This window comes from Perca fluviatilis, chromosome 24 (genome assembly GCF_010015445.1).
Source record: "Perca fluviatilis chromosome 24, GENO_Pfluv_1.0, whole genome shotgun sequence".
Lineage (NCBI taxonomy): Eukaryota > Metazoa > Chordata > Actinopteri > Perciformes > Percidae > Perca > Perca fluviatilis.
The window spans coordinates 1,243,489-1,268,488 of NC_053135.1; the positions used below are offsets into that span (position 1 = coordinate 1,243,489).

General features: G+C 36.9%; 2 protein-coding genes across 3 annotated transcripts in view; one reads left to right on the forward strand and one right to left on the reverse strand.

Moving 5' to 3' along the window:
• LOC120554718 (opsin-3-like) overlaps nt 1-10,087 on the forward strand; it is a 15,998-nt gene extending 5,911 nt beyond the window's left edge. The window contains exons 3-5 of the mRNA XM_039793721.1: nt 1,742-1,975; nt 8,552-8,797; nt 9,906-10,087. Coding sequence (XP_039649655.1) covers nt 1,742-1,975; nt 8,552-8,788 — 471 coding nt within the window. The 3' untranslated portion in view covers nt 8,789-8,797; nt 9,906-10,087. The remainder of the gene's footprint in view (nt 1-1,741; nt 1,976-8,551; nt 8,798-9,905) is intronic.
• The window catches only part of LOC120554716 (beta-galactoside alpha-2,6-sialyltransferase 2-like), a 19,019-nt gene continuing 1,777 nt past the window's right edge, over nt 7,759-25,000 (reverse strand). For both annotated transcript variants that reach the window (XM_039793719.1, XM_039793720.1), the window contains exons 2-8: nt 24,219-24,431; nt 20,390-20,648; nt 15,113-15,197; nt 14,109-14,206; nt 12,799-12,900; nt 11,365-11,539; nt 7,759-8,131 (exon numbers count right to left, since the gene is read on the reverse strand). In XM_039793719.1, the coding sequence (XP_039649653.1) occupies nt 7,866-8,131; nt 11,365-11,539; nt 12,799-12,900; nt 14,109-14,206; nt 15,113-15,197; nt 20,390-20,648; nt 24,219-24,430 (1,197 nt within the window). In that variant the 5' untranslated portion in view covers nt 24,431 and the 3' untranslated portion in view covers nt 7,759-7,865. The remainder of the gene's footprint in view (nt 8,132-11,364; nt 11,540-12,798; nt 12,901-14,108; nt 14,207-15,112; nt 15,198-20,389; nt 20,649-24,218; nt 24,432-25,000) is intronic.

The window sequence follows — 25,000 nt, forward strand, 5'->3', positions numbered from 1 at the left end:
TCTACTCTTTATTACCTCACTATTATCTTCTACTCTTTATTACCTCACTATTATCTTCTACTCTTTATTACCTCGCCATTATCTTCTACTCTGTATTACCTCACCATTATCTTCTACTCTTTATTACCTCGCCATTATCTTCTACTCTTTATTACCTCGCCATTATCTTCTACTCTTTATTACCTCGCCATTATCTTCTACTCTTTATTACCTCGCCATTATCTTCTACTCTTTATTACCTCGCCATTATCTTCTACTCTTTATTACTCCGCCATTATCTTCTACTCTTTATTACCCTCACTTATCTCTACTCTTTATTACCCCACATTATCTTCTACTCTTTATTACCCTCGCCATTATCTTCTACCTTTATTACCTCGCTATTATCTTCTACCTTTATTACCTCGCCATTATCTTCTACCTTTATTACCTCGCCATTATCTTCTACTCTTTATTACCCCGCCATTATCTCTACTCTTTATTACCTCGCCATTATCTTCTACTCTTTATTACCTCGCCATTATCTTCTACTCTTTATTACCTCGCCATTATCTTCTACTCTTTATTACCTCGCCATTATCTTCTACTCTTTATTACCTCGCCATTATCTTCTACTCTTTATTACCTCACTATTATCTTCTACTCTTTATTACCTCACCATTATCTTCTACTCTTTATTACCTCGCCATTATCTTCTACTCTTTATTACCTCACTATTATCTTCTACTCTTTATTACCTCGCTATTATCTTCTACTCTTTATTACCTCACCATTATCTTCTACTCTTTATTACCTCACTATTATCTCCTACTCTTTATTACCTCAATATTATCTTCTACTCTTTATTACCTCACCATTATCTTCTACTCTTTATTACCTCACTATTATCTCCTACTCTTTATTACCTCACTATTATCTTCTACTCTTTATTACCTCACTATTATCTTCTACTCTTTATTACCTCACTATTATCTTCTACTCTTTATTACCTCGCCATTATCTTCTACTCTTTATTACCTCGCCATTATCTTCTACTCTTTATTACCTCGCCATTATCTTCTACTCTTTATTACCTCGCCATTATCTTCTACTCTTTATTACCTCACTATTATCTTCTACTCTTTATTACCTCGCCATTATCTTCTACTCTTTATTACCTCGCCATTATCTTCTACTCTTTATTACCTCACTATTATCTTCTACTCTTTATTACCTCGCCATTATCTCCTACTCTTTATTACCTCACATTTCTACTCTTTATTACCTCACTATTATCTTCTACTCTTTATTACCTCACTATTATCTTCTACTCTTTATTACCTCACTATTATCTTCTACTCTTTATTACCTCGCCATTATCTTCTACTCTTTATTACCTCACTATTATCTTCTACTCTTTATTACCTCACTATTATCTTATACTCTTTATTACCTCACTATTATCTTATACTCTTTACATTTCTATTTATTTATGTGTCTGAGAGGCAGTTGTGTCTGAGAGGCAGTTTCTGCCCTGTGTTGTGTCTGTGAGGCAGTTTCTGACCTGTGTTGTGTCTGTGAGGTAGTTTCTGACCTGTGTTGTGTCTGTGAGGCAGTTTCTGACCTGTGTTGTGTCTGTGAGGCAGTTTCTGACCTGTGTTGTGTCTGTGAGGTAGTTTCTGCCCTGTGTTGTGTCTGTGAGGCAGTTTCTGACCTGTGTTGTGTCTGTAAGGGAGTTTCTGACCTGGGTTTTGTCTTCCAGGTGGGTCAGGTCCGGCGCTTGGCGGCCCGGCGCAGAGAGCTTCACATCCTGTTGATGGTGTTCACCACGGTGGTGTGCTACCTGCTCTGCTGGCTGCCGTACGGCGTGGTCGCCATGGTAGCCACCTTCGGCCGGCCGGGAGCGGTCAGCCCGGTCGCCACGGTCGTCCCGTCGCTGCTCGCCAAGAGCAGCACCGTCATCAACCCCGTCATCTACATCCTCATGAACAAACAGGTCAGTACGTTACTAAATAACATGAGAATTTTATTCATTAATATTTCTAGAAAGAGTGGATAAATGTCAGGTATGTGAGAGTTAAACATGTTTTTGTATCTAGTAAAGTAAAGAACATTTTTCTTCTTGTGAAATGTGTAAAAGATAATTCAAAATAAAATTTTAATTAAATTAAAAAAAGTTTCAGAAAAAATATTTAATAATAAAGCCCCATATTTAAAAAAAATAAAATGAAATGACTAGACTTAATTTAAAATTTAAATAATTTAATGAAACAATTGATAAAAAGTTTAAAATTAAAATGAGAAAAAATTTAATAAATATTTTTACAAAAAGTAAATAAAGTAAACTTCTTTTATCTTAACTTAAGACCATTTTTCTTTGTGAAATGTTTAAAAATAAAATGAAAAAATAAAACGACAATAATTGAGAATTTTGTCATTCAGAAAAAAAAATTATAAAAATAGAAACAGCAACATTTAAAATATAAAATGTAATGTAAGAACTAGACTTCTAAATAAAAATGAAAAGGTCAAAAAACTATTTAATGAAATATGAGAAAAAGTTATTAAAAAATCTGATATTTATATATTTCAAAGTAAAACAAAAATAATTTCTTTCAGTGAAATGTTTAAAAAACCTGACAATAAATTCTGAATAAAATGTATTAAATAGAAATTAAATTGTAATTATTAAAATTAAATTAACTAAATAAATAAAACTAAAAGCCCAGATTTCAAAGTAAAATGTAATAAATTGAGAAAAGTAAATAAATTCAGATATTTCAAAAATGTTTCGTCTGTAAACTAGAGAATTTCTCTTTTGTGAAATGTTTTGAGAAAATTTATATTAAATTCAGAATAAAAACAATTCATTTTGGGACCCACTCCACCACCAACTTGAACATAGTTAAAAAAAACTCCCAGATGTTGGATTGGAGTGAGATGAATCCAGTCAATGTTGTTGGAGTCGCCCAGAATCAAGACCACCAGTATGTGACCTTCTTGGTGGTATGTGTGTGTAGTATGTGGGTTGGTATTTTATTGTGAGCAGAGGTATGGAGGCAGGGAGGAAGTGGAGGAAGTAACTTGAGTCTGGTATCCAGAGAAACGGGGCAGGGCTAGTGTGATGAGGGTTCAGATTGGGTTTTCTCATGGTGGGCAGTTTTGGCCTTCTGAGTCCCTTTCATCATGGAGGTTACCCTTCTATCACAGACCACTATCCCGGTTCCTAGAGTCCATCTGGACCATAGACTGTATAATATTAATGGACAAAGCATCCGCTTCAGCCAAGTGCTGCAAATGCAGAAGTGCCTTAAACCTAGCCTGAGAAGCCAGACCCACATCCAGATGTTGAGGTCTGGGAACTCCCCATTGGCTGGGCTCAATCCGAGGGGGCGGGATGAACGATTGTCTTTCAAATTCCCCTCTGCACGCAATAGGATAGCGCTACAACCAATCAGAGCAACGAAGAAGGTAGCGGAGCTAGTTGATAGATTAAACTTTAAACTCCCAACACATCTTCCCTTTTTTAAGAAGGACTTCAGAGCCGTTCTTTGTTCTTTTCTCAAAGAAAAGCTGAACTCCAAGTCTTCCAGAAGACAGCTGTTCACCAGCAGCAGCCATAAGCCCCGCCCACCGGCTCTATACACGATGTGATTGGCCTGACCAGAGTTTGGTTTTTCCAGCTCTCAAGACAACGGAGAGTGCCTAGACCTCCTGGCTGCAAAATGAATTGGCTGCCGCTAGGGTGGTCTAGATTTCTAGGCTACCTTAAACCTGCTTTCTATCTGAATACCAGCAGGGGGCGACACGTGCTGTTTCTGTAGAGGTCTAGGAGAAAGTGACCCACTTCTCTCTTGATTTATGACCTCAGTAAACATCTTCATAATGAGTTCATGGTCTCAATCGCTAGTTTTAAGTCTTCAGCAACACAGAATGATGTTAATGTTTTGAATTATGGTCTCTGTTGATATTAAAATCGGCGATAAAGCAGGGGGTGTTTTAGAGTGTGGCTACGATGTGATTGACGGTGAAAGTGGGTAACATAATGTAACGTAGAGTGTAAGGGCTCTTCCCTCTCGTCTAAAATCCTCACATCCCCAACCAATGGGTGACGTCACACACGCTCTGTCCATTCATATTAACAGTCTATGGTCTGGACGCTAGCTTCACCTGTGGGTGTTTGGGAAAGACGGGAAATGAGGTCATCAATGATGACCTCATGACAGAGTTGTGAGAGGTGGGGGAGCTGGGACATGGTCTGGCCTCTCGGAGGAAAAGATGTTTTCGCTGTTCTTCCAAATGGTTGATTTGGCCCGTCTATCACCACCTATGGACGGATGGTTTATCCAATCAGCTAACCAGGATTTTCGCCCCTTCCCAAAAAGTTCCCCAACGGAAAGTTCCCAGATGGATATGCCGAGCTAACGCGAAGCGATCCATCGGGCGGAGTCAGTGTCAGAACCTGATCCGTGCTTCCTGCACGACAGCATCTACAGCCGAGCTAACGTTAGCATCTACAGCCGAGCTAACGTTAGTTTAGCTAACTGCTAATTCGGCTAACCGCTAGCTGAGACAGCATGTAATAACTAATAACTAATAGTAATAACTAATAACTAATCAAAATAAAACTTGAAAATAAAACGTTAACATATATATAACAGCTGTTACGTCAGCTCTACTTTACTTGTGCTCATTTAAAATACAATCACTCAACACTTGTCTTTATTGTTATTACTGTAAAGTCTTAAAGTAGCTGTAGCTGCTTCTCCCATTAAGTTTGACTTAACGTTATTTTAGACTGAATCTAGCTGTCAGCTAGCGGTTAGCTGAATTAGCTGTTAGCTAAACTAACGTTAGCTTCCCGGTGGAGGCTGGCGTGGAACAGATCGGGCAGTGTCGTATCCTCGGTAAACAGTATTAGCATCTTGCGCATGCGCAGAACGGATCGTGTACCGACAGTCAGGTTAGTCCGGCTGGGCTGAGTGTTCGTGAATTCGTGCTAACAGTTGGCTGTCGGCCTTGTTGATACGAGGGACTGGTGGAGAAGTGGAGGTTGTGATTGGCTTTCCTTGTGAGTGGGATGCTGTGAGGGAGGGTAGAGGGCCCTCTCCCTCTGGGATGGAGGAGGAGGGTTGATTCTGGGTCGGTCGGTACCGGTCTAGGTTTCCTGAGCTGGGTAGGTTCCTCAGGGGGAAATGGGGAGAAGGAAGGCCTGTTCTCTGAGGGGTAGGAGTGGTGAAAGCTGCAGATCTGGGTGACTGTTGTGGGAGTGGGGAGGAACAGTCTGAGTGGGTAGGGATGCGTTTAGGGACCCTGGGCTGGGTGGTCATGGTGACCAGTAGGATCGGGTGAAAGCTGGTGGTGTGAGTCAGAGGAGTTCTGGGTGGCTGGTTCGGGCCCAGATGTCCAGAAAATGGTATGAAAATAAAAAATTAGAAAATTAATTAATGCAGAAAAGCCCACATTTCAAAGTAGAAAAAAAAAATTTAAAAAAAGTCAATAAATTGTAAATAAAAACAAAAATAAATCAGAGGAAGTAAAAGTAATAAAACACAGGAAACTATTTTGGAGAAACTGAGGAAAAAAGTGTAACGGAATTTACATGTTCTGTAGCTTAACTAAAGAGCATTTTTCTTTTTGGAAAAATGTTTAAAAATTAAATAAAAAGAAAAAAATTGTTAATAAATTCAAAAATAAAAATGAAAAAATTAAGACGAGAAACAAATTAACACAAAAAGCTCCAAATTTATTATTGTGAAAAGTTAAAAAAAAAAAAACGTGCACCAGGAGAAAGAAAGAATGACATTAAAATCAGAATAAAAATCTGAAAATCAGGAAAAATTTTATTTGAAAAATAAATAAAAAAGAGCCCAAATTTCAAAGTAAAATTAAAGAAAATATAAATTAAAATTAGAAACCAGAGAAAGTTATGTAATAAACAAATGCATAACAAAGTAAAAGTATATTCTAGATTCAAAGTAAAAGTTTAGTTTTCTTTTTTGTGAAATATTTAAAAATATATATATATATATTTTTTTTAAATGATAATAAATTCAAAATTAATTTGAAAAAAATTTAGCTGAGGAAAAAAATAAATGTATACAAAAAAACCTCCAAATTTATTTTTGTGATAAGTTAAAAAAAATGATAACACACAAACCGACGTTTTAAGAGTCTAAATCTTTTTAAAATGTGTAAATAAATTACTGAAGTACACAAGTATAAAAAGTGCTCTGCATACTTACTCATAGTAATGTAGATCTTTTCTTAAAGAGACAGTACGCCCAAAGAGATGCTAACATAGATGCTAAAGTATGGACAGGTGAACTCTGACACACAGGTGTTACAAACTGGCAGTTTATTTAGTTTTCCTCCAAACATAAAAAAACATGAACGTACAGCACCAAACCTCCGCTACTTTTTAACACATTTAAATTACATTTAACACAAAAACGTTGACGGATTAAATCTCAAAACGTTACATCCTGTTAGCTTCAGATTTGTGTTCCACGTTGAACAAACTCAGCAGACTTTAAGCTCTTATGGATCTTTAATTTAACGCCCGACAGCGTCTGAGTTGTTCAAACATGTAATTGTCTCGTTGGCAGCGTATCAAGTCTCTAACGATGCATTCAGGGGCCCCTGGGTTTATTTATAGTTGTCACGGCCGCCTGGTTTCACAAAGAGACTGTATAGAAAATAATAACGAACTCTTTTCAGTGCGAGTTAACGAACGTGTGAAACGCTGTCAGCTGGAAACACAGCCGGTGGGAACGGATACACAAGTTCGATTCTGCCAAAAAATAACATTTTAAGGAATTAATTTGGTAAAAAGTGAGAATTAATTAATTTATTTAAGTGCAAATTAGAAAATACTTTTTTTTTTTTTTACTGACAAAATGAATTCATCGATAACAAAAATAGTTGCCGTTAGTCGGAGTAATTGTGGCAGCTTAATGCTTACCTCGTTATAGGAGTTTAAATCTCCCAGCAGCTACTGAATGCAGCACAAGAGACATTCACAGACCAAAACTCTTTGGGGAAAACCTTTATTTTCCACCTAAAGTCCAAACTCTGATGCTCGTTAAAGGGTAACTTGTTAGTTTTCTCTCAACCTGGACCCAGTTTTCTCATGTTTTTGTATCTAAGTGACTGATGGGGACAAAAATCTTTGACATTGGTAAAATATTGAGCAAGTTTTGGTCAGTCAGCGTCCACTAAAAGTTGTGTTTTTGCCGCTGACAGCCTCAGATTATTATTCTAAGTGTCTGACAACATTATGGGATGGATCCCTACAGAGATAGAGCGTTTTTGTTAAAAGAGGGTAAGATCCTTAGTTAATTATGAAAAGCCCCGAAATCACCATCACCAAACTCCACCAGACTCCATGTAAATAATCAGGACTTTTAGCGTGTATAGAGTCGCAGCATCTCCACCAGACTCCATGTAAATAATCAGGACTTTTAGCGTGTATAGAGCCAGCATATCTCCACATGTAAATGGGTGAATTAAGGGTTTATTTCAACCAAACCAGAGTGGCGATTGTTGGAACAGTGGAAAGATGAACCAAGACGGCTTTTGGTAGTTTTATTTAGTTTCTGTCCACTTTGAATGAAGTGTGTTTTATGATGATAAAAGTCCTGATTATTTACATGGAGTCTGGTGGAGTTTGGTGATGGTGATTTCGGGGCTGTTTCATGTTAAACTAAAAGGATCTTACTCTTTAACTAAAAGCTCTACCTCTGTAGGGATCCATCCCATAATGTTGTCACACACTTAGAATAATAACCTGAGTCTGTCAGCGGCAACAACACAACTTTTAGAGGACTCTAACTGACCCAAAAACATGACAAAACATGACCTCCAGGTTGAAGAGAATCTGTAAATTACCCTTTAAACTCTGAGGTGTCGGGACAGCTGAGCGTCCTGAAGCCGCTGAGCGTGACCTTCCCCTTGGCGGTCAGCTGATCTCGCCCCCCCACGTTGATCCTCTGGATCAGCAGCTTCTCGTACAGCAGCGGGTGGTACGCGCCCAGCGTGCACGCCGCGTCCTGGTAGTACTCGTAGTAGTGACAGCGGTCGGTCCGACGCACGGACGGCAGGAACTCGTACACGCTGACCTCGCGGCACAGTGACATCATCAACACGATACCTGGGACACACACAGAGAGAGAGAGAAAACAAACCTTTAATTGGAATAAAAATATTAAAATATATTCAATAGAAATTTAAATATGTTGAATGAAAAAAATAATCAAATTAAATTATCGAATTAAATTTAAATATCTTGAATAAAAAAAATAAATAAAAAAAATAATTAATAAAATAAAAAATAATAAAATAAAAAATAATCTAATAAAATAATAATAAAATAATCTAACTAAATAAAAAAAATAAAATAATCTAATTAAATAAAAAAGTAATAAAATCACTTAAAAAATATCTTGAATAAAGAAAAATGATCGTTTTGGGGACACAACCACACACCCAGTTTTATTTCAGGTCAGCAGGACCTGTTTGTTCTGATCATTAATGACTGATTATTAATATCTGATCACTGATTGGTTCCCAGTTCTACCGCTGCTTCCTGCTGCTGTTTGGATGTAAAAACGCGCTGACGGAGAACGCCCCGACCTCCGTGCAGTCCAAGACCACCGTGGTGCAGCTCAACCGCCGAGTCTGTGACACCACTACCCCGGCCATCGCCACAACAACACTCCCCGCCATCGCCACGACAACACTCCCCACCGCAGAGGAAACCGGCGCCGCCATGACGGACGAAACGAACGCCACCGAGCCACCGCTGTGATGTTATCAGGTGAGTCCAAACAAGCTTACAGAAATATATTAAATTAAAATATTTAAAATGTTTTTTAATTAATATTTGAAGTTTTAACATTAGTTTAATTTCAGATTATGAACCATAAAGATAAACTAAATAATTACACCAACAAATTAGTCATTGTTTTATTTTTCAAAATAAAATATTTAAGATTTTACATTAAAATTACAAAAACAAAAGTCATGAATATTAATTTTAAAATGTAACAAAATAAGTAGAGTCTGAGTCAAACACTGACATGGATACATTTTATTAATTAAATCAATTAAATTAATGATAAAAAACATTTATATTTAATATAAAATAAGATTAAAATCAACAAGTTGTATAAAGTGTTTATTCATTTTTAATGTTACACATATTTTAACTTTCTGATTATTTTAACTTTTATAAACTTAAATATATTTTAATAAAATAGTTTATTAACAAATAAAACTTCCACAACTTAGTTTATTAAACATACTAAAATGAAGAAAAATAAATCATAATAATTATAATTCAATATTTAAACAGATTAAAAACATTTTTACCACAAAAACTAGTCTATTAAAATTGAAAACTCCACAACTCTGTATTAATGTATTCATTAAATTAATTGTTTAAAAAAAAAGTTATTTCAGCAAACTGAAAAATTCAACAAAATATTTATACATTATTTGAAATATGTATATATTTAAAATATGTATAAATTATTTAAAATCCTAGTAAATTAAGCTGGTAAGGCATTAAATATGTAATTTTGTTAATATTTAGTTCATTTTAAACTTTTAGAGATAAAATATTATAAATTTTAGTATAATTACGCATTTAATAAATACAGTTTACAACAAACTTAATCCCAACTGTTTAAACTTGCAAAGTTTTTATTGAAGCAACAACAAAAACATACATTTAAATAGTTTATTAATTGTTAATGAAGATGTTTAAAACTGAAGTTATATTTAAAAAAAAAAAATACACAGTCTGTTCAAAATTAGCAATGTTCAACAGTTTAAAAGTTAAATTATGAGTAATTGTTAAAGTAATTAAATATTGAGTGTATTGGCAAATTTAAAGTTTAACAGGTTATGTTTTGGAGTCGCAGGTTGGAGTTGAACCGGCGTCTGCTGCAGCAAGAAGACACACAGAGCCATCGCTCTTACTGAGTGAGCTAAAGGAGGACCAGGATGTCTGCTGAAGTTGTCACTCTTTATCACTCGCAAGCAGAGAGCACACACACACACACACACACACACACACACACACACACACACACACACACACACACACACACACACACACACACACACACACACACACACACACACACACACACACACACACACACACACACACACACACACACACACACACACACACACAAATATTTTTCTATGTCTCTTGTTTGTTTTCTAACTGTCTGTTGTAATGTTTAAATAAAGTTCTGTGGGACTTTTTATTTCTAATTACTTTTATGAGAAATCGTTATATTAAATCGTATTTAGAACTATTTGAAATGTATTTACTTTATTGATTAAATTACTGTTTTTCTACACATGTATCACACACTATTTGTTAGATATTTTGGTCAATTAAAATATTTCAACTTAGCTTTAATTTTATTATTGAATCTTTCAACTTTTTTTTTACATAATTTTAAATTTCCTTTTTGTTCCTCAGTAGACTAAAACATTTTTTTAAACAATATTTTAAGTTATGTAGTTACAACTGAGTTTAAAGTGTTTAAAAAATAAAGAAATTACATTTGTGTTTTTTTTTTTTAACAGTTTAAAATTTATTTATGGATTTAAAAAATAATTATAAGATATTTCACAACGTAGCTTTATTTTTATTATTGAATCTTTCAACATTACAATTACTTATTTTGATTATTTCAGTTACAACAATTTAAGTTTTGTATTAATAAAAAAAAAAATCACATATTTAAAGTTTAACTTGCTTTAAACTACAAATCATTCAGAATTACTTTCAGAATAAATGATAATTAATAAAATAAGAAATTTAGTGTTGTGTTAAATCTTCAAATTTCACATTTGAAACATTTAGTAGTTAATATTTTAGCTTCAAGACAATATACTCATTTTTTATTTGATTACTTTTAAAGAATTATATTTTATTTTTATAATTATTTTGTTTAAATCTTTAATAAAATATTTTTAATTATTTCATAATAAAAGATGTATACAATTTTATTTACAATAGCGTTAACATTTGCATTATTATATACCATTGTTGAGTAGTTAAATGGTATACTTATATTTAATATTATATTTACATTTAAACTGAGTTTCTCGGGTTTAAAAATGAATAAAAAATATTTTGTAATTAAATCTTTTGATATTTACGTTTCAATTACTTTACTAAACTTGATTTAAATCATTTTTAATTTAAGAAAAAAATTAAATTAAATTTAAATCTGACTTTTTCTCTGACGTTTTAAATTTTACATCCATTAAATGTAATATCCTGTGTACTGTGTGTACTGTGGGTACCTGTGTGTACCTGTGTGTACTGTGGGTACCTGTGTGTACCTGTGTGTGTACCTGTGAAGCCAGAGGACGGTGGGTTGGGCTGGATCCTCTCCTCCGTGTTGTCCTGGATACGGTCCCACAGAGCCCAGAGGAATTGTGGGTGCAGGATGTAGAACGGTTGCTCGGGGCAACGAAGCCGCTGCTCCACGTATCCCGAAAACAGATCAAAGTCCGGCTGCCTGAACCACTGCACCCAAAACACACAAAACAGACAAAAATGATGTTTCAGAGGGATTCAAATATTGGTTTTTACATCATTTTAAATTTAAATTATTTTTCCTGTAGATTAAAAACATTTTTTTAACACTATTCTAAATTATGTAGTTACAACTGAGTTTAAAAAATATTATTAATTAATAAAATAAGATTTTTTTTAATGTTTATTTCATTTTTATACAACTTTAATTATTTTAATATTATTTTTTATTTTTAAACACTATTGTAAGTAATGTAGTCACAACCGAAAGTAAAGTTTAAAGTGCTTTAAATTACACAAATTATTTACACATTCACATTTGTTTTTATTATTTTGATAATTAATAAAAAAGGAATTTAATTAAATTTTCTGGTTTAACAAGAGTTAAAATAAAGGTGTTTCTGGCCTCAGGGAGACGTTCACATTAAGTAATACAGAAATAAGTTTATATTAATTTATATAATATATTCATGCAAAGTGCATCACAGAACAAAACTACAAATATGGCCGCACAATATGAGGAAAATATGTAATCACATATAGAGCTCAACAGTGTGGTGGTGGAAGTAAAAGGCCCGTTTATTTTGATTATCAGCCATGAACCACCCGAGGTAGACTGACCCCGAGCTACGTGGTCAGTCTACCCGTTACGCTTAGGATTGTGGGTAGTGTAGTACTTCGAGCTACGTGGTTGTGTAACGAAGGTTTCTGCTTCTGTAGAAGCTACAAGTCTGTATGAAATCAACCTTGTTTTAAGAAAAACATGTTTTTGTCAGCGATCTTATGGAGAAAAACTACACTACCCACAATCCTTAGCCTAACAGCAACGTCTCTGATTGGACCACCTCGCTGATCGAGCTTCTGCCACCGAAGTCAATGAGAGTTTCTGTACACAGTTTTGCTTTTTGACGTTTTAAAATTATTATTTTTTGCGCCAAATCAAATGTTTTATGCTCAGTGTACATCTCGTAGCTGGTTGTCATGGCTACAGACTTAAAACTAGTTATATCAGCAATTTTTTTTTTAAGATTATTAAAAATAAATCTTCATTCAGTTTGACAAAGAAAAAAACATTAAAAAACAATTATTAACACTGACAAAATAATGCGATTTAACATTACTACAAAATAAAATACCATTACTACAAAATAAAAGCCTGATTAGAAGACATTTTAGTCTTTAGTTTCCAGTTTAAAAGATACGGAGGAGCGTGCCGTTCTCACGTCCAGAGTAATAAAGTAATAGATTACCTCGGTGAGGTTGGCGGAGTACCGAGCCGGGTCCCAGACGAGCAGAGTAACGTTACGATACAACGAGCTGCTGTTGAACGCGTGTTCGGGCCGAGCCACGATCTTAAAGAGAAGAGAAGAAGAAAACACATACACAGGAACACTCAATACCAGCGCTGGAACAAGTAATCAGATTACTGCAGGGAAAGTACTAATACTTCACTGTTAAAATACTCTGTTACAGTTACAGTCCTGCAGAGAAAATGTTACTTCAGTAAAAGTCTGAAAAGTATCATCAGGAAAACGTAGTAAAAGTATTAAAAGTTAAGAAAAATACTCCAAACAGTTTAGAAACTGGACACGATCCAAACAGCCTGTCTCTCTCCTTTCTGTCTCACTTTTCTGTCGCTCTTCCCTTTCTGTCTGTCTCTCTCTGTCTCGGTCTCCTTTCTTTGTCTCTCTCTCCTTTCTGTCTCTCTCCTTTCTGTCTCTCTCCTTTCTGTCTCTCTCCTTTCTTTGTCTCTCTCTCCTTTCTGTCTCACTTTTCTGTCTCTCCTTTGTCTCCCTCTCTGTCTCTCTCCCTCCCCTTTCTGTCTCTCTCCCTCCCCTTTCTGTCTCCCTCTTTCTGTCTCTCTCCCCTTTGTCTCTCTCTGTCTCGGTCTCCTTTCTTTGTCTCTCTCTCCTTTCCGTCTCACTTTTCTGTCTCTCTCTCCCTCCCCTCCCTCTTTCTGTCTCTCCCTCCCCTTTCGGTCTCTCTCTCTCTCACTGTCTCACTTTTCTGTCTCTCTCTCTCACTGTCTCTCTCTCTCTCACTGTCTTTCTGTCTGTCTCTCCAACCAGTGTGTGTTTAATGGTCTCATCATCTCAGCTGGACTTGTTATATTGTTGCTACTGTCAGTAGTAAAGTACAAGTACCTCAACATTTGGACTGAAGTACAGTACTGGAGTAAATGTACTTAGTTACATTCCAGTCAGTCCCATATCTACTGAAAGTGGGCGGAGCCTGCACCTTAAATAACTGAAAGTGGGCGGAGCCTGCACCTTAAATAACTGAAAGTGGGGGCGGAGCCTATACCTTAAATAACTGAAAGTGGGCAGAGCCTGTACCTTAAATAGCTGAAAGTGGGCGGAGCCTGCACCTTAAATAACTGAAAGTGGGCGGAGCCTGTACCTTAAACAACTGAAAGTGGGCGGAGCCTGTACCTTAAACAACTGAAAGTGGGCGGAGCCTGTACCTTAAATAACTGAAAGTGGGCGGAGCCTGTACCTTAAACAACTGAAAGTGGGCGGAGCCTGTACCTTAAACAACTGAAAGTGGGCGGAGCCTGTACCTGGGAGTTGATGATGCGGATCGTGGTCTTGCTGCCCACGTCTCTCTCGAAGCCGAGGGTCGGAGCCGCGTTGAAGCGAAGAACTGCATCATGGGAATCTGAGTCCAACAGGAGAGCAACAGAAGAAGGTGAGTGGCTCCCTCTGGTGGTCAGACACTCAAACTACACCTGCACCCATTAAACAACTCATGGTTTTAAAAAGCTTTCACATTTTAGATTTTATATCATATAATTTTGTTAAATAATATGACCAAAGTTGAACATTTAATGTGATGATTTCTTTACATTTTTTATTATATTGATTCCTTTAAAAAAATAAATAAACGTTTTGTAGTTTTACTGAATTATTTTTTTAATTTAAATTGCTTTTACATCTGCACTCAACAAATGTTTAAAAATCTTTTACATTTTTATTTACTATCATTTTGTCAGTTAGAAAATTTTGTTATACATTTTTTTTATATTTTAATACATATTTTAAATTGACTCCTTTAATTATTTTTTAAATATTTGAATGTAATTAAAAACTATAGTAATATAATTGTGTAATTTAAATGAATTTATTTATTTCAAGTTTAAATATCTTTAATACACAATTTATTATTATTTTTTATAATAATTAATATTTTATTTAAATATGATTATGATTTAATTTCGTTTTATTCAAAAAAAATTATACATTACCTCAACAATATATTAAATACAATTATTAGTAATTTAGTTATAACTTATTTGTTGTTAAATACAACTAATAAATAAATATTGTTGAAATTTAATTGCCTTTGATTTAATCTTTAACACTGAAAACATGTAATAGTTTGTACTTTAATAAAATATAATAATTTGTAGATTTTTTCAGTTAAATATAATTATGATAAAAATATTAGTAAAAAAAAGAAATTTAATAAAATATTTTTTTTTATTAAATTATAATAATTTGTTAAAAAATAAATAAATAAATAAATAAAAAGTCCCTCCATATTTGAGAGGTTTTAGCGTCTCACCGATCTCGGCTCCCAGCCCCGAGTTGAGGACGGCGGCGGATGACATCACCACAGCGCAGCGCTGGAACTCAGACGCCTGGAGACCCTGCAGGGACACAGGAAGTTACTTCACTATTCTCTTCAACCTGGAGCCTGTAGTCCCATCTTTTAGTGTCCAAGTGACTGATGGGAACCGGACTCCATGTAAATAATCAGGACTTTTAGCGTGTATAGAGCCAGCATATCTCCACCAGACTCCATGTAAATAATCAGGACTTTTAGCGTGTATAGAGCCAGCATATCTCCACCAGACTCCATGTAAATAATCAGGACTTTTAGCGTGTATAGAGCCAGCATATCTCCACCAGACTCCATGTAAATAATCAGGACTTTTAGCGTGTATAGAGCCAGCATATCTCCACCAGACTCCATGTAAATAATCAGGACTTTTTTTACTCTTTAACAAAAACGCCCAAAACACACCTATGATTAATGAAGACACTAAGTAAATATTTCCAGAGGTGTCATCCCAATGTATTAAGCTACAATCATTCTGGGGCTGGGTTTGAGTTTTCCACTAAGGCCTTTAATCATCCATGTAACCCAGACCCATTCACTGTATTGTTTGGAGTGGCCAATCCAGATAGTGTGAAGAGTAGTTGTGAAGCCAAGGCTATTTCCCTTTCAACATTGTTAGCCACAAAGCTGATTTTTACAAATCGTGGAAATCTGAAAGGTCTCCTATATTCGAAATGTGGTTGAGAGAGCTTGGAAATGTATTACACTTGGAGAAAATCAGGTACATCATGTCTGCTAAAGAGGAATTATTATTATTTTTTTTAAATTCTGGCAACCTTTTCTCGATTTAATGTCTAAAAAGTGAACTTGTGCTACCCTGTCGCTGGGCCACTACCTTTGTCCTATGCCCTGTTTGTCGCATGTTAAAAAAACCCTGTCAAGTAACCTGTACTGTTTGGTGTAGCACCACCAACTATTGTTAATAGACATATTAAACTAGAAAAGGTAGATTTGGAAATGCCCTAAACGCACCTACAGCTACTTTTGGCCCGACTAGTTGTGCACCACACCAAAAGAATCAGGAAACTGTTTTTCATGCTTTATTTATGCGAATTTGACATATTTTTCTGACTTTGAGACTCAGAAGCAGAGAGCTCTTTAAGATTCAGGCTGTGAAACTTTTAAAAATGTAATGTTTGTTTTTTATGACTTGCTAAATTCTACAATGGCTAAGAGACTTTTTTAGGGTTTTATGTCGACCAAACTGTGTGGGTGAAAGCTATATGACACATGCAGAAATACAAAGTTAATTGACTTTTTTTGTTAAATAAAAGCATGTCAATAAACTCAACATGTCTGGCCCTTATTGTGATCCTCATTTCCAGTGTGGCCCCTTAGGGACATGGAGTGTGACACCCCTGGTCCAGATGGTTAAAATAAGCCCTGAGGAGACATTTGGAGACCCAGTCTACAGACAGACTGGCACACACAGGCACCTAGAGCTGTCTGCTTGGATCAGCTGTTAACACCAGGGCAGAACAGACCCTTAGAATAATAATAATAATGATAATAATAATAATAATAATAATAATAATAATAATATGACCGTGTCAGCACCTTCAGTACAGAGATCTTCAACAGGGGGGTCCTTGACCCCTAGAGGGTCCTCAAAGTTAATTTGGTGGCCCCTCTGCACTTTGTTGAAAACCAAGAATAAAAAATAAATCACCTTCTTTCGAAAACTAATATATAATATGTCTGAAAATAGGGCTCGGCGATGTGGAGTAAATCAGATATCTCGATATTCTAGGGTTGAGAACTGGGGCTTTAACAAAATATCTCCACACTTAGATTTTAGATCAATAATCATCAGTAATGTGGATATAATGTCTAAGAGGGGAAAAGGTGAATAATAGAAGAGCTACAACAGTCTGGTAAGGTCAGAAAATGTCATCACTTTACTGTAATGCAGCCTTTAAAACCAGGAAAAGACACTTATGGTCATATCACCATATCAGGATATCCAAAATCTAAGACGATATCTAGTCTCATATCACGATATCGATATAATATCCATATATCGCCCAGCCCTATCTGAAAATATACATTAAGGAATCCAACATAAACAGCAAAAATAAACTGGCCTATTGGTAAAACTGTACTATAGGTAAGTCAGCCACTATGGTAGCCATACAGGTAAGCTTAAGGCTTCACTTCCACATGTATGTTTAACGTTAAAACATGATGCATTAATAACCATTTATTTTTAATATTATATACAATATATGCAGTAGGGGGTCCCTACTCTGTCTCTCTTTCAGCTAAGGCCCACATGTGCCAAATCTAGCCCCTAGTAGATTTAGATCGGCCAATACCAAACAATACAAACCAAAAACACAGGAAAGTGTTTCTTAAACTGCAATTACCTGACATTTAAAGCAGAATTTGGGCAGATTTGCCGACTCAGACTCAGAAATCCCCCCAGAAGAAACTCTTTTGATGACTGTGTCAACAAAAATGCGCCAAAAAGCGTACAAATTTTACCAAAAAAGGTGAAAAATGTCTGAGAAAGCCACAAAAATGAAGAAAAAAAGCTATCAAAATGTAAAAGAAATTGACGTGCTTTTGTTACTGCATGTCACTTTATTTTTTTTACATTTTGGGAGCTTTTTTCCCTCATTTGTTGACACAAGTCCTTAAAAGAGTTCCTTCTGGGGGGATTTCTGAGTCTCAGAGTCGGTAAATCTTCCAAATTGTGCTTTGAATGTCCGGTAATTACAGTTTAACTCTTGTGTTGATCAACACGAGCGTTAATACAGCACCTTAGTGCTCGTTTGGACAGCACTTTGGTCAGCTTAAACTGGGTGTAAATGTGCTCTAGAAATTAACTTTACTTACTTTACAAGAGACAGGGTTAAGTAAACAGAAGTACATCACCCTTGTTTTGTCCTTCGGGGTCACTGGGACCCAAAAAGACAACACAAGGTAGGGCTGGACGATTTGGGCTAAAATCATAATCACGATTAATCAAACAAGTTACCTCGATTACGATTATTGAACGATTATTTTAAATTTTTTCTCTTTTGTTATACTGTAAATATGTTCACGGTTATTTTTTTCTAATGAAAGAGTGCATATAATCCTATCTTTGTGATTCTAAAATAAGGAAACACACAGATAGCAATTAATGCTTATTTATTAAATATTTCAAACAACTGAACTGAAATCTACAACAGTAGATTTTGCAAAGAAATAAAAATGTCTTATAAAAAAAAAAGTAATTTAAGTTTTAATGTAAAAAAAAAAAGGTTTCCTAAAAATTTAGAAAATAAAGAACTTCTAAAAAATAGTTTTTTGTAAACAAAATGATGGTAAATATTGCCATGCCATCTTAAAAGTAAAATATAATTTCTCTCTTGTAAACAAAATAAATTATTCTAAATAAAATAAATTATTGTAAATATTGCCCAAAATCTAACTTGTATCCTTTGTAAACCTTTTGATCTTCCTGTCAGGGATCTTGTCCTGTCGCTCCCTGTGCAGAAGCATTTACTCCAGGTTCTTTTAACCATCCAGCCCTAACACAAGGGTTCAAAAACTCTGTCCTGTGTTTCTGGTTTGGCGCACAACTAGGTGAACCCAAACGTATCGTGAACCCAAATTGATATACGGGCCAGTTCTAAAATTTGACACATGTGGGCCTCAGCTGAAGGAGAGACAGAGTAGGGACCCCCTACTGCATATACTGTATACAATTAAGTAAATAATATTACAAATAATTATTAATGCATCATGTTTTAACGTTAAACATACATGTGGAAGTGAAGCCTTAAGCTTACCTGTATGGCTACCATAGTGGCTGACTTACCTATAGTACAGTTTTACCAATAGGCCAGTTTATCTTTGCTGTTTATGTTGAATTCCTTAATGTATATTTTCAGACATATTATATATATTAGTTTTCGAAAGAAGGTGATTTTTTTTCCTTCGTTTTCAACATAATTTGGCGGCCCCTCTGCGCTATCTTTGAGGACCCCCCCTAGGGCACTGGTTCTCAAACTTTTCTCAGTAATGTACCCCCCTTTGAAGTATTTTTTTAGCCAGTACCCCCTGACGAGTGTAAAGCATTTCTGGTAGAAAAGAGGCTCTATATAAAGAGGTACATTACAGCTCCGCACCATTAGGGTCTGGTTTACTTAAGCTGGGAACTGAAACACACTTTAATGTTACTTCAGATGTTTAGAATCCATAACTACCGTATTTTCTGGATTATAAGTCGCATTTATTTAGAATTTTTTCTTTTTCTTTTCATCTGTCAACTACACAACAGCACCCAGAACAACAGGCTGAATAGGGTAGGTGTCCGGTATGTTAACGTTAATTAACAGTTATTGAACTACACAACAGCACCCAGAACAACCGGCTACCAGGGCGTGGAGCGTGGATGTATTAAAAGGCGATTAGCCGATTAGCCAATTAGCTTTCTCTGATTTCTTCACTGCAGTAAGAGTCACCTTTTCTCCAGTCTCCCTCACAAGTTTCTCCCTCATTTCATGCTTTCTTTCTGCTGCTCCATTACCGTTTTCGGCTGCATATTTTACTGCCTGCAGTTTGTTTTCGGCTGCATATTTTACTACCTGCAGTTTGTTTTCGGCTGCATATTTTACTACCTGCAGTTTGTTTCGGCTGCATATTTTACTACCTGCAGTTTGTTTTCGGCTGCATATTTTACTACCTGCAGTTTGTTTTCGGCTGAGTATTTTACTACCTGCAGTTTATCTCTTTTCTTTCTCAGTTGTCTTTAGCAGCAGCATATAGTTGTCCCAAGCCTAGAGCGCCCTCTCGCGGCTGTACACGGTGATGTTTTCAGTATGAAGTAACATTTAAAAACATGTTAAATTATATATATTTTGATATATAAGTCGCACCTGACTATAAGTCGCAGGACCAGCCAAAGTAGGACAAAAAAAAGTGCGACTTATAGTCCGGAAAATACGGTAAATTAATTTGATGAATTATGCATGACTGATATATTTGAAATTACCCCCTGCAGTACTCCAAAGTACCCCTAGGGGTACACAGACCCCCTGTTGAAGATCTCTGCTCTCCATGTCTGGCCCTTGGTGTGGTCTTTTTCCAGTGTGGCCTTCTGGGAAAATGAGTTTGACCCCCCTGAGCTAAGGGGTCCCTGGCCTTAAAAAGCGCTGCAGACCCTGCTTTAGTGGACCCTAACTGACGCTGAACATTTGAAAACATGGTCTAGATAAAACCTGAAGTCACCTGTGAAGGCATGAGGGCGGCCCAGCCCAGACTGAGGAAGGGTTCCTCGGTGCCGTCCACGGTCTGGACCCTGGCGGTCCGCTTCAGGTCGCAGTACAGCTGGGGGGCCGAGCGCCGGCGCCCGATTGGCCGCCTGGGCGCCACGCGGTGCCGCAGGGAGCGCAGCTGCAGCTTCAGCACCTTCTGGAGACGAGGACTCAGCATCGCAGCGCTCAGGTTCCCGCTCCACAGGCCCTGCAGGATCTCCTCAGACCTGGACCTGGAGGCAGATCAGAGTCTTATTACACCAGGATCTCCTCAGACCTGGACCTGGAGGCAGATCAGAGTCTTATTACACCAGGATCTCCTCAGACCTGGACCTGGAGGCAGATCAGTCTTATTTCACCAGGATCTCCTCAGACCTGGACCTGGAGGCAGATCAGAGTCTTATTACACCAGGATCTCCTCAGACCTGGACCTGGAGGCAGATCAGTCTTATTTCACCAGGATCTCCTCAGACCTGGACCTGGAGGCAGATCAGAGTCCATCACGGAGATCCCTAAATAGTGTGTGTGTGTGTGTGTTTCTGTGTGTGTGTGTGTCCCTGTGTGTTTCTGTGTGTGTGTGTTTCTGTGTGTGTGTGTCTCTGTGTGTGTCCCTGTGTGTTTCTGTGTGTGTCTGTGTGTGTGTTTCTGTGTGTGTGTGTTTCTGTGTGTGTGTGTCTGTGTGTGTCCCTGTGTGTTTCTGTGTGTGTCTGTGTGTGTGTTTCTGTGTCTCTGTGTGTGTCCCTGTGTGTTTCTGTGTGTGTCCCTGTGTGTCTGTGTGTGTCTCTGTGTGTCTGTGTGTGTGTGTCTCTGTGTGTGTGCCTGTGTGTTTCTGTGTGTGTGTGTCTCTGTGTGTGTCCCTGTGTGTTTCTGTGTGTGTTTCTGTGTGTTTCTGTGTGTGTGTTTCTGTGTCTGTGTGTGTCCCTGTGTGTCTCTGTGTGTGTGTTTCTGTGTCTCTGTGTGTGTCCCTGTGTGTTTCTGTGTGTGTCCCTGTGTGTCTGTGTGTGTGTTTCTGTGTCTCTGTGTGTGTCCTTGTGTGTTTCTGTGTGTGTCCCTGTGTGTCCCTGTGTGTCTGTGTGTCCCTGTGTGTTTCTGTGTGTGTCCCTGTGTGTTTCTGTGTGTGTGTGTTTCTGTGTTTCTGTGTGTGTCCCTGTGTGTCTGTGTCTGTGTGTGTGTTTCTGTGTCCCTGTGTGTGTCCCTGTGTGTTTGTGTGTCTGTGTCTCTGTGTGTGTCCCTGTGCGTTTCTGTGTCTGTGTGTGTGTTTCTGTGTGTGTGTGTTTCTGTGTGTGTGTGTGTGTGTGTCCCTGTGTGTTTCTGTGTCTGTGTGTGTGTTTCTGTGTGTGTGTGTTTCTGTGTGTGTGTGTGTGTGTCCCTGTGTGTTTCTGTGTGTGTGTTTCTGTGTCTCTGTGTGTGTGTGTGTCTCCGTGTCTGAAAAAGGAAAGAAGACTTAAGAGAGAAAGTACGTAAAGGGGGAAGGGAAGGAATGAAAGGGAGGAAGGAAGGATGAAAGGGAGGAAGGAGGATTCAGAGAAGAAACTAGAAAATATTCACATTTAACAAGCTGACATCACACAAGTTTGACTGTTTTTACATCATCATCTTAGCAGCTCTACACTTTAAGCTTGAAGGAAGGAAGGAAAGAAAGAATGAGGATTCAGAGAAGGAAGGAAGGAAGGAACTTCGGGAAGAAGGTAGGCAGGAAAGAAGGATAAAAGAAAAGGGAAGAAGGTAAAGGAGGGAGTAAATAAGAAAGAATGGAAGTATTTAGGGAAGAAAGTAAGGAGGATAAGAAGAGGAGGGAAGGATGGAAGAAAAAGGAAGGAAGGAAGAGAAAGACCGGGAGAAGAGAGGGAGGGAGGGAGGAAGGAAGTACTTAGAGAAGAAGGTAGGGAGGAAAGAATGATAAAAGAAAAGGGAAGAAAGGAAGTAGGTAAATGAGGGAATAAATAAGAAAGAAAGAAGTACTTAGGGAAGAAAGTGAGGACAAGAAAGAAGGATTAAAGAAAAAGGAAGTAAGGAAGAACCCAGGGAAGGAGGAAGGGAGAGGAGGAAGGAAGGAATGAATGAAGGAAGGGATGAGGATTCAGAAACTAGAAAATATTCACATTTAACAAGCTGACATCACACAAGCTTGACTGTTCTTACAGATTCATCTTAGCAGCTCTACACTTTAAGCTTGAAGGAAGGAAGGAAAGAAAGAGGGAAGGAAGGAAAGAGGGAAGGAAGGAAGGAAGGAAAGAAAGAAGGAAGAAAAGAAAGAAATGAAGGTAGTACTTAGGGAAGAAGGTAGGGAGGAAAGAAGGGTAAAAGAAAAGGGAAGAATAGGAAGAAGGTGAAGGGGGGAGTAAATAAGAAAGAAAGGAAGTACCTAGGGAAGGAGGTAGGGAGGACAAGAAGAGGAGGGAAGAAAAAGGAAGGAAGGAAGGAAGGAAGAGAGAGACCAGGAGAAGAGAGGGAGGAAGGAGGATTCAGAGAGAAGAAACTAGAAAACATTCCCATTTAAGAAGCTGGAATGAGAGAAGTCTCTCCGATTTATATTTACGTATCTTTTAACATCGTGTTGTCGTCACGGCGACCACGACGTCAGACGCCACGTTTAGTTTTTCTGGGTCACAAGATTAAAACACGTTTTTGAAACTTTCTCCGACATTTCTGTCTCTTTTCTCTCCGTGATTTTGTCTTTTTACGAAGTTCTTTTGTCAATTTGTTTCTTCAAATGCCACAAAAATTGACTAAAATGCCCAAATTCAATGAAAGTAGTGAACTGATTATTTATTTTACTTGTGAATAGCGTCGTAGGGAACCATCCACGTTATTCTTTTTTATAATTTGGTTGAAAGAAACCCAAATTTCTGATATAGAAACTTTGAAAACGGATCAAATTTTTCTGCTTAATCTTTGTTGTGCATCCGTTTTATCTTTCTCTCTTTTATTATTTGTACATTGAAAGTGTCCTTGAGTGTTGAGAAATACGCCCAAATATTGCCAAATGTATTCTTGTTATTATTCTTATTAATAAAGTACATTAAAAATCATTTATTGTTGCTTAACTTAGACGTGTTAGTGCTGAACACCAAGTGTGTTTTAATGGAAATTAGTTTAGTGCATTTTAAGAACTCTGTACATATCTTTTCTTAACTCTCATGTCCTCAAGTCAAGTTCAAAACGTTTCTATAGCAGAAATTTGGGTTTTCCATCAACTAAATTGTCAAAAGAAGTAACGTGGATGGATACACACAACGCTTTTAACATGTAAAACTAATAATCAGTTCACTACTTTCATTGAATTTGGGTGTTTTAGCCAATTTTATAGCATTTGAAAAAAGAAAATGATAGAACATTGAAAAAAAGTCGACAAAAACGAAAAAAATAGACAAAAATTGCCAAAAACATCTACCAAAATACCCTAACACCCCCCAAAAAAGAGGAAAAAGTCGAAAAAATAAATTAAATTTTTTTTTTAAATCGACAAAATTGCCAAAAACTCATTTCCTTTTTAAAGAAAACCTTGCAAATAATTTTGTCTTGAAAAAAAGTCTCAGAAAAAGCTTCTAAAACGCAGGAACAAAATAAAAATAAAATCAAAAAATTTAATTTTAAAACGGGGGGGAATTGACACAAAAAGTCGACAAAAACATCAGAAAAACGGCCAAAAAACTTGGAGAAATAAAAGTGACCAAAATTTCGGAAAAATAAAATAAAGTTTAGTTTAAAAGTTTGACCCAGAAAAACTAAACGCTGCTTGTTGGTCAACAGGAAGCTGAATAATCATTTAGAGTAAGTGAAAAGCTGCTGATAGTGTTTACCTGTAGTAGGTCCTCTCTCTCTGGTCCGTCTCCGGGACGCCACTGGGTCTCAGCATCCTGCGGTTCAGAGCAGACAGCATGCGGAGGGTTTTGGTTCTGGCGAGTCCGGCCTCGGCGGCAGATCTGGGGTCCAGGATGTGACAGAACAGCGACAGGAAGAGGAGGAGCCAAGATAGTAGCAACAGCAAAAGCCACTTCCTGTTCGGCTTCATACTGCAGATAAAAAGTTACCCTTTTAAGGTTAAAAGATAACTTCAGTTTTTAATTTTTTTTTCAACCCACCAGACTCCATGTAAATAATCAGGACTTTTAGCGTGTATAGAGCCAGCATATCTCCACATGTAAATGGGTGAATTAAGGGTTTATTTCAACCAAACCAGAGTGGTGATTGTTGGAACAGTGGAAAGATGAACCAAGACGGCTTTTGGTAGTTTTATTTAGTTTCTGTCCACTTTGAATGAAGTGTGTTTTACGATGATAAAAGTCCTGATTATTTACATGGAGTCTGGTGGAGATATGCAGGCTCTATACACGCTAAAAGTCCTGATTATTTACATGGAGTCTGGTGGCGATATGCTGGCTCTATACACACTAAAAGTCCTGATTATTTACATGGAGTCTGGTGGAGATATGCTGGCTCTATACACGCTAAAAGTCCTGATTATTTACATGGAGTCTGGTGGCGATATGCTGGCTCTATACACACTAAAAGTCCTGATTATTTACATGGAGTCTGGTGGAGATATGCTGGCTCTATACACGCTAAAAGTCCTGATTATTTA